At 45.4% G+C, this 18,264-nt stretch overlaps 1 protein-coding gene across 1 annotated transcript in view; it reads left to right on the top strand.

Annotated features, from left to right (window-relative positions):
- Positions 1 to 18,264, top strand: part of LOC110507635 (protein phosphatase 1L) — a 46,648-nt gene that overhangs the window by 10,145 nt on the left and 18,239 nt on the right. Inside the window, exon 2 of the mRNA XM_021587749.3 lies at positions 16,312 to 16,507. Coding sequence (XP_021443424.1) covers positions 16,312 to 16,507 — 196 coding nt within the window. The remainder of the gene's footprint in view (positions 1 to 16,311; positions 16,508 to 18,264) is intronic.

Below are 18,264 nucleotides of genomic sequence, written 5' to 3'. Positions count from 1 at the left end.
CATAGTCCTATATGTTTTAATAAGGTTAGTGTCACACCTCATGTAGCCTAGCCCATAGTCCTATATGTTTTAATAAGGTTAGTGTCACACCTCATGTAGCCTAGCCCATAGTCCTATATGTTTTAATATGGTTTGTGTCACACCACATGTAGCCTAGCCCATAGTCCTATATGTTTTAATAAGGTTAGTGTCACACCTCATGTAGCCTAGCCCATAGTCCTATATGTTTTAATATGGTTTGTGTCACACCTCATGTAGCCTAGCCCATAGTCCTATATGTTTTAATAAGGTTAGTGTCACACCTCATGTAGCCTAGCCCATAGTCCTATATGTTTTAATAAGGTTAGTGTCACACCTCATGTAGCCTAGCCCATAGTCCTATATGTTTTAATAAGGTTAGTGTCACACCTCATGTAGCCTAGCCCATAGTCCTATATGTTTTAATAAGGTTAGTGTCACACCTCATGTAGCCTAGCCCATAGTCCTATATGTTTTAATAAGGTTAGTATCACACCTCATGTAGCCTAGCCCATAGTCCTATATGTTTTAATAAGGTTAGTGTCACACCTCATGTAGCCTAGCCCATAGTCCTATATGTTTTAATAAGGTTAGTGTCACACCTCATGTAGCCTAGCCCATAGTCCTATATGTTTTAATAAGGTTAGTGTCACACCTCATGTAGCCTAGCCCATAGTCCTATATGTTTTAATAAGGTTAGTGTCACACCTCATGTAGCCTAGCCCATAGTCCTATATGTTTTAATAAGGTTAGTGTCACACCTCATGTAGCCTAGCCCATAGTCCTATATGTTTTAATAAGGTTAGTGTCACACCTCATGTAGCCTAGCCCATAGTCCTATATGTTTTAATAAGGTTAGTATCACACCTCATGTAGCCTAGCCCATAGTCCTATATGTTTTAATAAGGTTAGTGTCACACCTCATGTAGCCTAGCCCATAGTCCTATATGTTTTAATAAGGTTAGTGTCACACCTCATGTAGCCTAGCCCATAGTCCTATATGTTTTAATAAGGTTTGTGTCACACCTCATGTAACCTAGCCCATAGTCCTATATGTTTTAATAAGGTTTGTGTCACACCTCATGTAGCCTAGCCCATAGGCCTATATGTTTTAATATGGTTTGTGTCACACCTCATGTAGCCTAGCCCATAGGCCTATATGTTTTGATAAGGTTTGTGTCACACCTCATGTAGCCTAGCCCATAGTCCTATATGTTTTGATAAGGTTTGTGTCACACCTCATGTAGCCTAGCCCATAGTCCTATATGTTTTAATAAGGTTAGTATCACACCTCATGTAGCCTAGCCCATAGTCCTATATGTTTTGATAAGGTTTGTGTCACACCTCATGTAGCCTAGCCCATAGTCCTATATGTTTTGATAAGGTTTGTGTCACACCTCATGTAGCCTAGCCCATAGTCCTATATGTTTTGATAAGGTTTGTGTCACACCTCATGTAACCTAGCCCATAGGCCTATATGTTTTAATAAGGTTAGTATCACACCTCATGTAACCTAGCCCATAGGCCTACATGTTTTAATAAGGTTAGTGTCACAACTAAAGTGGCCAAATAACTTTAATAAAATGAAGCACATTAATCTGCTTTACAGCGGGTGTAGAGCCTAACTGGTATACAATACTGTATGCAGCGTGTGAGTTTGGATAGATTTTCACCATAAAAATGCACATTTTTATAATAAAAGCACCACACGCATAATCACATTTGTGGTTACTTTTGAGAATGGTGTTTTTCCATGAATGGGACATTTGCGCTTAAAGTCTACTGCCGTGTGCGCATTGCTGTGCTTATTATGTGAAGAAATTGCCTAATAGTTTATCAACATTTGAAGCAAAATGTTCTGACCAGCATTCAGGGAGAAGGTGCAAAAGGCATGGGATTTTAGGGTGCATTATCACCACAAAGGGGATGCCGCCGGGAAATCCGAAGCATTATCAAGTGTTTCTCAAATTGTGAATGAGAGACTGGCGAAGTGTGTACAGCCTGCTCAAAAACAAAGCCGAGCTCATGCCTTTCAAGCAACTTTTTTGAAATCGCACCATGCAGCCTTACAATGTATTAAACATCTGAACGTATAGCCCACCGTTTTGTAGAACAACCAAAGTTACATGAATAACTCTAAATGAAGCATATAGTGGTACAGTCCCCTAACAGCCGCAGTGGAGGCCTGTGGATGAATATTGATTTGCATGGGGCCTTGCATCTGAATGTTTATCAGCTAATGGTTGAGCTCTGTGTAGCGCGACGCTCACCTGGGCTGCTGCATTGATCGCTGTGTTTTTCCTGCTTATTGATGAATAGGGAATACGGTGCAGTGATCAATATCAGAAGGACCCCGTCTGATCGTAAGCGTCAGGGGTTAACAGTCTTTGCCACAGTGGGCTGATGAGAGGAAACAGGTTAACATTGTGTCTTTATAGGAGTAGCAGCAGCATTGTACGTCTCTGATGAGGAAGTACTTGTTGTCTTCTGTCAGTGAGAGGTGAGAGGTGAGAGGGGCCAGTTTCTAATTGATAAATGCTTCATCAATCTCCAGAGAGCGGGAGGAATGGGAGGGGGGTGGAGACGTGAAGAGGGACTAGTAATATTGGTACGAGGAGAGGCGGAAGAAAGGTTATTCTGAGGGAAGATGTGACTTTGTTTTTTATGGTGGGTGGGGTAAGGTATTATTGAAATGAAAAGCCATCAATTTACTCATCATGTGCATCCCAGGAAAACAAATCACCACGGAAACCAGGCTTGCCTCAGTGGGAGACCCATCTGCACTATAGAATGATGCTTACTCTCTTTTTCCCTCACACTCTCTCTTTTACAGTACCCCTCTTTCTCTCGCTCTCATATGTGCCCTTATTTTGGGGGCGCCTGTTCAACATGCAGCATGTATATGGAAAAGTGTGTGTGTGTTCATTTGCTTTTGTGTGACTTGGGTTGCAAAATTCCGGGATCCTTTAAATTCCCAGGTTTTCCAGAATTCCTGGTTGGAAGATACCTGGAATCAGGAGTGAATAAGCAGGAAATCCAGGATTTCTGGAAAACCAGAGAATTTCCTGAAAGTTCCTAGAATTTTCCAACCTTTGTGTGACAAGTCCTACCTGTTTTCTAATAACCCGTCTTAGCTGTACCCAAATACAGTGTTGAATGTGATCTGAGATCCCATCGGGATGTGGTGCTGGTATCTGGAGCGGGCCAGCTGATTGGAGATGAGAGCCTATGAATTGATGGTTGGTGGAACAACACTGACTTTAGACCAGCGTCTAGGGACCACTTCATCCTACTCAGATCTCTGGGAATGCTTCCACATCCGACAGGAAGCGAAGCGGAGGAGTAAAGACTCAGGAACAGTGAAGCAGTGTGTTTGACTCAGAAGGCAAACAACTCCTTCCTTTTCTCCTCTCTCCCTCCTGGTACAGGCCCTGCTTTCATTAGCCTGATGGCAGGTGTAAACTCTGCTTTCTTCTCTCAAACTACACAGCTGACAACACAGGCGGTTGGTGGCACCTTATTTGGGGAGGACAGGTATGTGGTAATGTGTGGTGCGAAATTGGTGGAAAGGTATCAACAACATCAAACACATGGTTTGCCATTCCATTTGTGCCGTTCCAGCCATTATGAGCCATCCTCCCCTCAGCAGCCTCCACAGGCTGACAACTGAGGGAATTATTTCATGGTTAAAGATTTCATCCTTTCCATAAACATTATTTTACAGTCCAAATCACTCTTCTAATATTGCTCTGTTGTGATTTTGGGGGCTCACTTTCTCTTTCAGGTGTCCTCCAGTTGGCTTCTCAAAGGAGAGCGATAGAGAAAAACAGGCCTGCATTATTAGTGATGCATATGATCCTTTTATCGGGGGCTGGAGAGGGAACGAAATGGAGGGAGACAAACCGACCGAGAGGAAGAGTGATGGTGGTGTGATGTCGCAGTGTGGCCATGCAGTGAAGTGGAGAAATGTGCAAATTGATATTTCTGATCAAAAGAGCTGTGGGATTGTCTGTGTGCATCTGGGTGATTGCGTTGGATTCTGTGTGTGTCTGAGAGTTGTCTTTATGAGCATGTGTGTGTGCGGTATGGGCGTTTTGCTGTGTGATGAGGCAAGAAAAGCATAGTGGGAGAAGGGAGAAGATGAGTTCAGAGCAGCGGGGGTCCTTAGCTCCTCCAGGAGAGGGCTTAACCCGTCCCCTGCCACCCCTACCGCAGGTAAGCCCTTCCCCAGCCTGGATGCAGTGACTCTCAGAGTAGAAACTAAGATGTGTGGTCCCCCATTAGACAGGAGCTCCAACCAGTCTACAAAGTGGAGCAACTGAGGTGAATGAGTCTTGGTCTTTGTTTTGTGACTCTCACACACACACACACACACACAACAAGATACAGTACCAGTCAAAAGTTTGAACACACCTACTCATTCCACCTACTCATTCCATATTTACTATTTTCTATATTGTAGAATATTAGTGAAGATGTCAAAACTATGAAAAAACAGACATGGAATCCTGTAGTAATCAATGTTAAACAAATAAAGATATTTGAGATTCTTCAAAGTAGTCACTATTTGCCTTGAAAGCTTTGCACATTCTCCTAACCAGCTTAATGAGGTAGTCACCTGGAATGCATTTCAATTAACAGGTGTGCCTTATTATGTTAATTTGTGAAATTCCTTTCCTTCTTAATGTGTTTACGCCAATCAGTTGTGTTGTGTTAAGGTAGCCCTATTTGGTAAAAGCTCAAGTCCATATTATGTCAAGAACCGCTCAAATAAGCAAAGAGAAACGACAGTCCATCATTACTTTAACACATGAAGGTTAGTCAATACGAAAAATGTCAAGAACTTTGTATGTTTCTTCAAGTGCAGTCGCAAAAACCCTCAAGCAATATGATAAAACTAGCTCTTATGAGGACCACCACAGGAAATGAAGACCTCTCTGCTGCAGAGGATAAATTGCAGCCCAAATTAATGCTTCAGAGTTCAAGTAACAGACACCACTAAACATCAACTGTTCAGAGGAGACTGAGTCAATCAGGCCTTCATGGTCGAATTGCTACAAAGAAACCACTACTAAAGGACACCAATAAGAAGAGACTTGCTTGGGCCAAGAAACATGAGCAATGGACCGGTGAAAATCTGTCCTTTGGTCTTAGTCCAAATTTGAGATTTTTGGTTCCAACTGCCGTGTCTTTGTGAGATGCATAGTAGTTGAACGGATGATCTCCGCATGTGTTGTTCCCACTGTGAAGCATGGAAGAGGTGTGGGGAGCTTTGCTGGTGACACTGTCAGTGATTTATTTAGAATTCAAGGCACACTAAACCAGCATGGCTACCACAGCATTCTGCACCGATATGCCATCCCATCTGGTTTGCGCTTAGTGGGACTATCGTTTGTTTTTCAACGAGACAATGACCCGACACACCTCCAGACTGTATAAGGGCTATTTGACCAAGAAGGAGTGTGATTGAGGGCTGCATAAGATGACCTGGCCTCCACAATCACCCGACCTCAACCCAATTAAGTTGGTTTGGGATGAGTTGGATTGCAGAGCGAATGAAAAGCAGCCGACAAGTGCTCAGCATATGTGGGAACTCCTTCAAGACTGTTGGAAAAGTATTCCAGGTGAAGCTGGTTGAGAGAATGCCAAGTGTGCAGAGCTGTCAAGGCAAAGGGCGGCTACTTTGAAGAATCTGAAATATAAAATACATTTGGTTTCTGTTTTAACATCTTTCTTGTTTTTAACTACATGATATCGTATGTTATTTCATAGTTTTAAGGTTTTCACTGTTATTCTACAACGTAGAAAATAGTAAAAATAAAGAAACCCTTGATTGATTAGGTGTCTAAACTTTTGACTGGTACTATATGTCTAAATGTAGTTCATGATGTGTGTGTGTCTCTATGCTCGTTTATGGCCAACAAATCCTGTTTTCTTGTCGCTGGTGTGTATTTGTCTGGCCATAATTTTGTTTGTTCGTGTTTGTTCTTTCAGACAGAATTGAATCAGACATTCAATGCTGTTACTGATCAGCCTCTGCTGATTGGTTTATCCAGCATCTGAGACGGAGCATGTAAGGGTAGGATACTGATGAAGTGCACTGTGCAAGGTCAGTTTTTAGCCTCCTCAGTGAAGCATCTCAGGCTGTCAGACAGACCATATAGAAGCTTGATTAATCAAACAGGAGATCATTCCAGGCCAGATTAATCAAACATGAAATTATTTATCAGTGGCTTGAGAGAGCCATTTATAACTGACAGCCCTTTGGACAATAATTTTTCTGTGTGTGTGTGTGTGAGAGAGAGAGAGAGACCGTGAATCAGTGGGTGAACAGGTAGATTATCAGCCAGTCATCTCCCAGTTGATGGGGTCAGGTCCAGAGGAAAGCCCAGTCTCCCCTGCTACTGTTGAATCATCTCACTGGGGCTCCTCTCAGGACTCATTCCGCTGTCTAGCAGGAAGTAGGAACATGTTTGTGTAAGCGTTTGTGTCGCGTGTGCAGCCAGCCAGCCAGCCAGCAATATGAATATTCAGGCGTCTGGCATCAAATCACTGTGTGCCAGAGAACACAGGCCACTGATTGCAGGAATACCAATGAGATGATGAACCACTCTCAAATTCCACTGATGCGTGTGTGAGAGAGACTGTCACTGCTTGCTGACATTTTCCATCCTCTATTCTCCTTATGGCTCTGTGTGCTCCAGGAAAAGGAATCCCAATGACGTGTTGACATGTTTCACTCTCATCCACTACATCATCTGTGGGCTGTGTCTTCATCACACATTCACCAGTGTGAATAAGGTTAGTGGGCCTGAGGAATAGGACCGGAGTAGGACCAGGCTTTACTGTGGCCCAGGGTTGGGTTACCACTACCCAGTAACCCACAGAGCACATACAGGTCCCAACTGGCTTAGGGCATGGGAACAGATAAGGAGGTATGGGGTGTATGACTCACCCCTTTGCCATTCTGTGGAGGCATCCACCAAATGTGTTTTAGGGAACTTCAATGATTTTCCTTCTCCTACTTAAATATGGAGTGCAGGGAGCCAAAGGGAGAGTAGAGGAGAGTAAATGTCAGCTTTTTCACACACACACCTGCCACAGAAGTGTGTGTATAAAAATAGATTGGGGGTCGGGTAAGGGGCGAGAGGACAAGTGAATTTATAATGGAGGGCAGGCCTGTGGAGAGGAGACATCTACTGTATACTCTCATCCATCTATCCTCTCTTTCGCAAACCTCTCTTTCTCAGTCCTCTCCTCTTCTCAGTCCTCTGTCGCAAACCTCTCTTTCTCAGTCCTCTCTTCTTCTCAGTCCTCTGTCGCAAACCACTTTCTCAGTCCTCTGTCGCAAACCTCTCTCTTTCTGAAGCCTTTCTCTTTCGCAAACCTCTGTTTTATAGGCCAGGTATTGTCTTTAGGGTGCAGGCAGTGACAGAAGCTGGGGGTTTATTGAGTAAGCAGGTTTTTCATGGAGCTGTGCTTACCTGCGTGCATGCAAGTGTGTTTGTTTGTTTGTGTGAGAAGGAGCAGTTTTTTTTATCCCAGGAGTACAACAATGGCTGTGAGGGGTAATGGCAGGATGGTATCAAGATGACTGGTATGGTAAGCTCAGTAGTGCACTGCGCTGTTGGGTGATATTGTACAGTGTTGTTCTTAGCCCAAGGGTGTTTTTGTTGGGTGATGAACCCATCTGTGTTCTAAAAGGAAGTAGTCATAACATTCTTTTACATCTGTTCTTTTAGAAAAATGGCTATTGTGCGTCTGCTTCCTACATAACCCAGTGTGTGTGTGTGTGTGTGTGTGTGTGTGTATAAGCATCCAGCTCACATTCTCTCATTGTCTCAGGCTCTGATTCCCTCTACCCCCTTCCCTCTGCCCCCCCCCCCCCCCCCCCCCTCTCTGTCTCGCTCGCTCTCTCTTCTGCGCCATCTCTCTTTCATGAGGTTGTTCCCTCCCTCTCTCCCAACCTCCTCTCCTCAGAGGAGTGCACAGCAAAAGTGTTTTTATGGCCGGTGTTGATTAATGTCAGTAGGAGTATTCTAATTACTACCCCCAGAGCCATAGCATTGAGGTGGTGAGCGCCCATGTGAGAGTAATGGCTGGTTTTTACCTGATCCCTTAACGACAGTGTGTCTGTTATTATACACACACACACACACACACTGCAGTTCCCAACACCTTATAGATCTCAGAAATTACAGGCCTGCAATACCTAACGACAGGCATTCTATAAAACAGATGCCACGCTTGGCATTTTGGTGTGTGTGTGTGACTTTGAAAGATGGGGGTGTGAATCTTGTTTACATCCTTGCTGTAATGTCTGCATATCAGCACACCTCTGTACATTACAAGCTTTAACTCGCGCTCACTCACACTGGAAAGCATGGTGGACATAGCGCAGTGTGCATGTATTTCAGCACTCTTGAGTGAGTCTTGTTTCAAGTCTTAATCCTAATATAATCAGTCTACAAAGATGATTTCCTTCTGTTGTCTGGTTTCTTTAATGTGCCTCACCTTCTGTAATGGCCTCCTCTGTCCTCCACAGGGACATACACGGATCATTCTGAAGGTGTGTGTGAGTGCGCACGCACGCATGCTCGTGCATGTGTTGCTGTCATAATTCCCATCTCTTTATGGGTAAGAGGTGTGTGTGAGTGAATGGGCTCATACTGACAGATGGCTGCTTCCTTTCACTGATTGTGAATCACTTCTCAATTAACATTTTCCTATCTTTATGAGTAAGAAGGGTGTGTGCGCGTTCCTGTCAGAATTCCCATCTCTTTTATGAATAATGGATGTGTGTTTGTTTTTAGAGAAGTTGACTCCCCTGAATGTCATGATTTTCAAGGTGGTGATGGTCACCTTGGCTGTTAAAGACTGTTTATTGGCATTTAAAAGAGCCAACCACCTGTGCCACTGGCCCCTGGGAGGCGGGCTTTTGCATGTCATAGAGCTTAATTGTGCCGAAGGGACATGGAATTACACAGCTGGCAAGGGGGGAAAGAACAGTCAATCGAAGGGGTTGCTTTGATGACGTTTGTGCGTGTGTGTCAACACCGTCCACACACCGTGCAAAATCTTCCGAAACAGTCAATACCGAGGCTTTAATTAACTTCAACACACACACACACACACACACTCCACTCATATGAGGAATAGCATTTCATCTGTGGGCTTCATTCAGTAAGCTTCTTCTGTTGATGATGTTCACCTCCACGATCTCAGGCAGCCAGCGTTTTTACATCTCAAACCTCCATTCACTTTGAACTTCACAGCATTTCACACCCCCAGTCCACTCTGTCACAGAGCACAGTGTAGCCTACCACACCCCCAGTCCACTCTGTCACAGAGCACAGTGTAGCCTACCACAGCCCCAGTCCACTCTGTCACAGAGCACAGTGTAGCCTACCACACCCCCAGTCCACTCTGTCACAGAGCACAGTGTAGCCTACCACACCCCTAGTCCACTCTGTCACAGAGCACAGTGTAGCCTACCACACCCCCAGTCCACTCTGTCACAGAGCACAGTGTAGCCTACCACACCCCCAGTCCACTCTGTCACAGAGCACAGTGTAGCCTACCACACCCCCAGTCCTCCTTTTCTGAAACATTCCATTAGAATATGAATCTGATTTTCTATTAGAATGGCTGGGGTGGAATGGGCTCTGTCTTATCAGCCCCTGCCCCTGCCAGGAGTTAGGAATACCTTCCATCTCTGGCTCTTCTCACTCTGCCCCTCACCTTCCTTTCACCCCCTCACCCTCCTCAGCTTTCTACTCTCACTCTTCTCCTCCCTTGCCTCCTTTCCCACTTCACTCTCATATTAAAGGGGCATTCCAGCTCATTTCTACAACACAAACGGCAACTGAACGTAAACCTTAAAGGGGCGTGTTTCAGTTAGGACCGAGGCTTTGACAGGCAGAGACAATGATCTCCAACAACCCTAATTTTAAAAACTGAATGGAGATTCCCCTTTAGGGACACGCACGCACAATATACACACACACACACACACACACACACACACACACACACACGGTGGTGGTGTTAATCACAAAGGAGAGATCAGAGGTTAGTGGTAATCCCCAGGTCCTACTGACAGATGGGTCTAGTAGAAGCACTGGAGAATTCCAGGCCTGAGGCCTTGTTCCCTGGCTCCCTCAGAAGTTGGTCTGGATCAAAGATCCGGGATGAAGAGAATTATTCTCAGAAGGTCAGACATAGCCAGCTGTTGCAGCTGATCAACACCTATTGACTACCAGTAACAGACACTGAAGCTGGGATGGCCTATAGGACCGCAGCTGCTGTGGTTCACTGGCTAAGCACTGGACCATGACCGCCCTGACCGAAATGTTGTGGTTAGGGTTCAGTCTGTGGCTTATCTGTGGTCAGTCTCTCTACGGGGGTGCTTGGAGTGTGAGGGTGAACAGTACCTTTTCGAAGTCAACAGAGCAGTTCCACCCTGATTTAAAACCTCAAACAGCAGCACATTCTTTTATAGATAAGCTATCGTAGGTGGTCAGCAGTTTGCTGTGACGATGTGTTGAGAACTTTCAGACAATGCACTTTAATTTTATTCTTTGTAAACTGCAGCTGTGTGTGTGTGGACCAATAAACTCCTGCATGGGGTTCATGGTCATGCCCCTCTAAGGGTGCAGGGAAGAAAAGGGGGTAAGTGTAGGGCACTTATTACATTGCCACGGATATTGGTTTTGAATGGCTTCTAAATTCAGCAAAAAAAGAAACATCCTCTCACTGTCAACTGCATTTATTTTCAGCAAACTTAATGTGTGTAAATATTTGTATGAACGTAAGATTTAACAACTGAGACATAAGCTGAACAAGTTCCACAGACGTGACTAACAGAAATGGAATAATGTGTCCCTGAACCAAGGGGGGGTCAAAATCTAAAGTAACAGTCTGTATCTGGTGTGGCCACCAGCTGCATTAAGTACTGCACCGCATCTCCTCATGGACTGCACCAGATTTGCCAGTTCTTGCTGTGAGATGTTACCCCACTCTTCCACCAAGGCACCTGCAAGTTCCCAGACATTTCTGGGGGGGAATGGCCCTAGCCCTCACCCTCCGATCCAACAGGTCCCAGACGTGCTCAATGGGATTGAGATCCGGGCTCTTCGCTGGCCATGGCAGAACACTGACATTGCTGTCTTGCAGGAAATCACGCACAGAACGAGCAGTATGGCTGGTGGCACCTCCTAATTGATCCCGCACCAGAGTACAGGCCTCAGTGTAACGCTCATTCCTTCGACAATAAACGCAAATCCGACCATCCCCCCCCCCTCAGTGAAGAGCACTTTTTGCCAGTCCTCTCTGGTCCAGCGACGGTGGCTTTGTGCCCATAAGCGACGTTGTTGCCGGTGATGTCTGGTGAGGACCTGCTGTACAACAGGCCTACAAGCCCTCAGTCCAGCCTATTGCGTACAGTCTGAGCACTGACGGAGGGATTGTGCATTCCTGGTGTAACTCGAAGTTGTTGTTGCCATCCTGTACCTGTCCCGCAGGTGTGATGTTCAGATGTACCGATCCTGTGCAGGTGTTACACATGGACTGCAACTGCGAGGACGATCAGCTGTCCGTCCTGTAGTGCTGTCTTAGGCGTCTCACAGTACGGACATTGCAATTTATTGCCCTGGCCACATCTACAGTCCTCATGTCTCCTGCAGCATGCCTAAGGCACATTCACACAGATGAGCAGGGACCCTGGGCATCTTTCTGTTGGTGTTTTTCAGAGTTAGTAGAAAGGCCTCTTTAGTTTCCTATGTTTTCATAACTGTGACCTTAATTGCCTACCGTCTGTAAGCTGTTAGTGTCTTAACGACCGTTCCACAGGTGCATGTTACTTAATTGTTAATGGTTCATTGAACAAGCATGGGAAACGGTGTTTAAACCCTTTACAATGAAGATCTGTAAAGTTATTTGGATTTTTACGAATGATCTTTGAAAGACAGGGTCCTGAAAAAGGGACATTTCTTTTTTTTTTGCTGAGTTTATATTTGGCACAATGACCCCCCCCCCCCCCCCCCCCTCTCTCACTCCCTTTCTCATATATATATATATATATATATACACACACACACACACACACACACACATGCACACTCTCACCCACTTAAGACCTGTACTTGACAGAGCTTTGACACATCGCAAACATGATGCTAGCCTAACGGAATTAGCTTTCACCGCTAGGCTAGCACTCTCCACTGCTAAGGACAGACCTCTGCAATGTCACTGTAAGGATATAGTTACAGTAGGCTACGCTACACCTCTGCAGCAAACCAACCTATAGAGTTGCAGTACATTCTGTCATAGCACCAGATAAATGTACGTGAGGAGTGGTTGCAGTACATTCTGTCATAGCACCAGATAAATGTACGTGAGGAGTGGTTGCAGTATATTCTGTCATAGCACCAGATAAATGTACGTGAGGAGTGGTTGCAGTACATTCTGTCATAGCACCAGATAAATGTACGTGAGGAGTGGTTGCAGTACATTCTGTCATAGCACCAGATAAATGTACGTGAGGAGTGGTTGCAGTACATTCTGTCATAGCACCAGATAAATGTACGTGAGGAGTGGTTGCAGACATGGGCCTTTTGAGGTTAAACATCATGGCTTTTCCAGCCAAGATGTTTCCATCCAAAATCGATGATTCAAGATGAGAAATGTAAAAAAAAAAATATATATAACTTGTTTTGCCAAGTTTGACAGTAGTTTACAACAAAGTGCAGCTGCCTTTCTGTGTTCCACTCCTTCATGTTGGACGACAGTGGTACTGGGTAGCTTAGAGGTGAGCTGAGACAAGTAGCCCCACATCAGTCAAAGATGGACACTGGCTCTTCCTCTGTAGCGTTCTATCCTCTGTCAGCGCTCTCTCTCTCTGTCAGCGCTCTCTCTCTCTGTCAGCGCTCTCTCTCTCTGTCTCTCTCTTTCTGTCTCTCTCTCTCTCGGTCACACTCTGCGTCTCTCTGTACAAATGGAGAATATATTTTAATGAAATACTTCAGTAAAGCTAGTCCACTGCCCTCATCTCGCTTTCTACTCCTCTCGCTCTCTGTTTGGAGAGGGGGGGTGTGTGTGTGTATTTTTAATGATACCCCCCCCCCCACACACACACACACACACACACTTTCTGTTGGAGAAACAGCAGTTAAAATCAGGCAGACCCTTCCCCATCCCATAAACATCACTAAACCTGGCAGTAAGAGCAACTGTTCAGTCCCCTCTCCCTCACTGTCATTCTGTTCAGTCCCCTCTCCCTCACTGTCATTCTGTTCAGTCCCCTCTCCCTCACTGTCATTCTGTTCAGTCCCCTCTCCCTCACTGTCATTCTGTTCAGTCCCCTCTCCCTCACTGTCATTCTGTTCAGTCCCCTCTCCCTCCCTGTCATTCTGTTCAGTCCCCTCTCCCTCCCTGTCATTCTGTTCAGTCCCCTCTCCCTCCGTCATTCTGTTCAGTCCCCTCTCCCTCACTGTCATTCTGTTCAGTCCCCTCTCCCTCACTGTCATTCTGTTCAGTCCCCTTTCCCTCACTGTCATTCTGTTCAGTCCCCTCTCCCTCACTGTCATTCTGTTCAGTCCCCTCTCCCTCACTGTCATTCTGTTCAGTCCCCTCTCCCTCACTGTCATTCTGTTCAGTCCCCTCTCCCTCACTGTCATTCTGTTCAGTCCCCTCTCCCTCCGTCATTCTGTTCAGTCCCCTCTCCCTCCTTGTCATTCTGTTCAGTCCCCTGTCCCTCCCTCAGTCAGCCTAATGAGACCTACAGTACATAACTCTCCCTGGATCTAATAACCTCACTGTCTGACGGACGTCTATGGTAAAGAGATATGGCTGTTGTCATTGGATGAGGGTGGAGGGGTTATTCGTTTGGGTTGGGCGAGGCATATGGTGTGGGAGGGGATTTGGAAAGTGTTCAGTTGAGGGGAGATGGTCTTCAGGGTGGGCGGTTATATAAGGGGTGTGTGTAAGGAGGGGGAATCTGCTGGTAGAGCAAAGCTGTGACATTCCTCACACTCGCTGCTGAAGAACACTGGGAAAACTCCAGTGTGTGGACAGTGTGCATCTCAATAGAGTAAATGCACAAAGTATCTCATCAGGAGAGCATATTTGCTGCCTTTCTGTCGCTCTGCTGACAGATGCCTCTCATGTGATGGGATCTGCTGCTTTGTTGTCTTGGTGAAGCACCGCCGCAAGGCCAACTCCCACGACATGGTAATTCTGCTCATTAGGGTAGGCTGTTATTAAGAGCCTTCTGCGACTGCTGTCCACATTTTTCTTTTTCCTTTTTTTTACGTTTGAAAAACACATTTATACATAAGAAGCTAACAAAAAGTTACAGACACACACAATGGCTACATCTCATCTGCCCCGACCCGCATGCTGCATTATGCTTTGCCACTTCAATTGTACCAATTTAGTTTTTCTCAGGTGCCCATGCTATTTCAATAATAAATCATGAGATTTTTTCCACTGTGTCAACGGTTTTTAGTGTACGTTTTCTAAAGATGAGTGGTAGGAAAAGGGTCTTTCTAACTGACGTTTATGTAGAATGTTAGGCACTAAATATTTTTAAGCATAATTGAGAATACATAAAGTCTGAAACCCAACTCCCAGTGGACGGTCTGGTAGAAGGATGTCGTTTGTGGCTATCAAACCCCCCCAGTTAGCCACTGTGATGATTAAGGCAGCAGCAGAACTGTCGGCCGTGCACACGCAGCAGATAAGAGTTCTCAGAGCAGTGTTATCTCTCTCTCTCACACACACACTCTCCGTCATTCTTCTCTCCATACTTCTGTCATCCTTTTGTTCTTCTCTCCCCAGTCCTCCGTTCCTCTCCCCTTCACGACACACAGCAAATAACACAGCCCAGATAAGTCACACACACTTCTACCATCCCCTCTCTGTGTCTGTCTCTCACTCTCGGTGTATAAACCATGACTGCTACCGTTTCGTCCTTTTTCTCAGGCGACTGATAATATCTGGGTAATAGTAGACATGTTGGTGTCCCGGTAGGTGTAAAGTAGTTGAGTAGGGTGGTGCTGATCACAGTTGATCAGTGGGACTAGGACGGGTCAGAGTAGAGCAGGGCTGAGCTCTTTACAGGTGTCCGATCATCCACCCTGTCCCTTAACAGGATAACTAAGACTTGTTATCCTGTTTTCTTTGCTTATCCAGGGTTAATGACTGTGTGTTCACTCACATATAAACACACACACACACACACACACACACACACACATCTGCTCTTTGGATGTCTGAAAGGATACATCGCCATTGTTAACCCAGACAGGCCTTGTACTTCACAATAAGCAGCTATTAATGTGGTCACTACTGTCCCATGTAGTTCCTCCAGACAAAAGACCTCTGACCTCCTTATGATCCCTGCGGTTACTATGGTAACCACAGGAGAGAAGGAATGTCTGAGATGCGTCCCCACGCAAGCTCAGAGAGAGAGGCCAGAGAAAGAGGCCTAGACGGATATTCCACCCGTAGGCCTCGCTCCCAAAGCGAGCACAGAGGGGTTGTGGGAACCGCAGGCAGAGGGGAAGGGGTCGGATACAGAGAGCAAGGGACAGTCACAGAGCGAGCGGAAGCGAGAGAGCCAGAGAAATATTGTGAGGGAGAGTCAGAAAGTGAAGCGAATTGAAATGTTAGGCAGAAACCGTTTCTGAGTGATAAGGCAGAAGATCATGCTCTGTCTGGGGCATATAAGCGCTAAGCCCCCTGTTAGTCAAAAGCGTCTAATTATTTTACACTAATATCTTTCTCTTTTGGCTCAGCTTGGCTAGGCTTGAATCTCTGGCCATGATTCAGTGAAGGAGGAGAACAACGAGCCGTTCTCTTTGTTGTGAAGCGTTGCATATCTGTCTGTCAAAGGGTGTGCCGTTATTGCATGCCTGAAATGAACAGCCGAGGATAGACTTTCTCTTGCTCAGCTGTATTCCACAGCACGGCGGGAGGGGAAGCGTGTTTAGCTAGTGGTGCAGTTTCTCCCCCTCCTTACCTATGGCTATTTATCTCCTGCTTTATCTGGGTTTCAGCAAGGAACTGAGGACGGCTAGGTCACCGCTACTGTAGCTTGTCTTCTCCCCCGTGTGTGTGTGTGTGTGTGAGACTACAGTGCGGGCGCACCCACATGGTTTGATTCTGTGTGGCAGGGCAGAGCTGTGAACATCACTTAGTTTACAATTTCTTACAGTTTACACCATGTATAACTCTTGACTTCAGTATAGCCAGCTCACTGTAGCTCTCTCTCCCTCCTCCTTCTTGTCCCAGGCGGCGGCTGACTTTGCCAAGGCCCATCTGTCGGAGGCGTTGCGTCAGCAGCTCCTGAGCTACGACCGGGAGAAGGAGAAGGAGAAGAATGAGAGCAGCAGTGGTGGTCTGTCCTATTCCTCCATTCTGGAGCAGCAGATCCTGGCTCTGGACAGGGACATGCTGGACAAGCTGTCAGCCGTCTACAACGAAGCAGGTCAGAGGGCAGGGCAGCCAGGGGTTAAAGGTCACAGCCACAACTCTGTGGGCAGACATGTTCCACTAATCTAACAACAGTTTATACCTTAATCCTGAATTTAACGCATTAGAGGGAAAATATGTACCATTGCCTACAAAAAAAAACGAATAGGCTATAATGTGTAGTGCTGACTTCACTGTTAGTTGGATGCCCCAATCTTGTGATCCATGTTGTACCGTGACCACAATTCTTTGTTTTGGATTGATTGCACTAATTTCTGCATGCTCAAACACTGTTGTCTGAGAAATTCTCAAATGATGGCTATAGTTTGTTTGGGGACAGAGCGAAGAGTTTGTTGAAATAGCTGTGGTGTTTTTGATAGCGAGAGCTAGGGGAAATGAAGCTTGTAAAAATAGCTGTGGTTGAGGGGGGTGTATGAGCTTGTTTTGTGTACATGAGTGGGGTTGGCTAGGGGCAGACATGCACTTCTCCTGGACTCTTATAAGGAAGGAGCCCATTACTATTATGATGTTTGCTCACATTGGTTTGCTCATTCCTACACTTGTTTTTCTAGGAGCCCTAAATTGCTGCTCGCAAAGTATTTCTGACTTTGGGCTTAGGCTCCGGCCGTGCTGCTTATTCAGCTGTTGAAATATAGCTTTATCTTCATCAGACATAGACACAGACGTAGCAGTAACAAGGGAGAAGGAGGGAGAGAAAGTGCCAAAAGCCCTCTCCTCAGCTGCCTCTCCTCAGGGTGGCTTGACAGATGGTGCTTTCAGAAAGTGTTCATACCCCTTGACTTATTCCACATTGTGTTGTTACAGCCTGAATTCAAAATTGATTACATAGATTTTTTCTCTCACCCATCTATACACAATACGCCATAATGACAAAGTGAAAACATGTTTTTAGACATTTTTGCATATTTATTGGAAATGAAATGCAGAAATATGTCATTTACACAAGTATTCACAATCTTGATTCATTACTTTGTAGGAGCACATTGACAGCAATTACAGCTGTGTGTCTTTTTGGGTACATCTCAAAGTTTTCCACACCTGGATTGTGCAACAATTGCCCATTTATTGTTTTCAAAATTCTTCAACTCTGTCAAATTGGTGGTTGATTGTTGCTACACAAACATTTTCAGGTCTTGCCATACATTTTCAAATTGATTTAAGTCAAAAGTATAACTCAGCCACTCAGCAACATTCACTGTCTTCTTGGTAAGCAACTCCAGTGTAGATTTGGACTTGTTTTATGTTATTGTCCTGCTGAAAGGTGAATTCATCACCCAGTGTCTGGTGGAAAGCAGACTGAAGCAGGTTTTCCTCTAGGATTTTGCCACTGCTTAGCTCCATTCTTTCTGTTTTATCCTGAAAAACTCCCCAGTCCTTAATGATTACAAATATACCCAAACTATTACAGACTACAAAGGGAAGTGCAGCTGCAAGCTGCCCGGTGACCCAAGCCTACCAGATGAGCTAAATTACTTCTATGCTCGCTTCGAGGCAAGCAACACTGAAGCGTGCATGTGGGAACCAACAGTTCTGGTGAAATAACGCTCTCTGTAGCTGATATAAGAACTTTAAACAGGTCAACATTCACAAGGCCGCAGATGGATTACCAGGACATGTACTCTGAGCATGCGCTGACCAACTGGCCAAGTGTCTTCACTGACATTTTCAACCTGTCCCTGACTGAGTCGGTAATACCAACATGTTTCAAGCAGACCACAATGGTCCCTGTGACCAAGAACACCAAGGTAACCT

This window comes from Oncorhynchus mykiss, chromosome 27 (assembly GCF_057628025.1).
Source record: "Oncorhynchus mykiss isolate SJ-2025 chromosome 27, ASM5762802v1, whole genome shotgun sequence".
Taxonomy (NCBI): Eukaryota; Metazoa; Chordata; class Actinopteri; order Salmoniformes; family Salmonidae; genus Oncorhynchus; species Oncorhynchus mykiss.
Note: the sequence above shows the minus strand (reverse complement) of the source record. Positions and strands in the feature narration are given on the sequence as shown.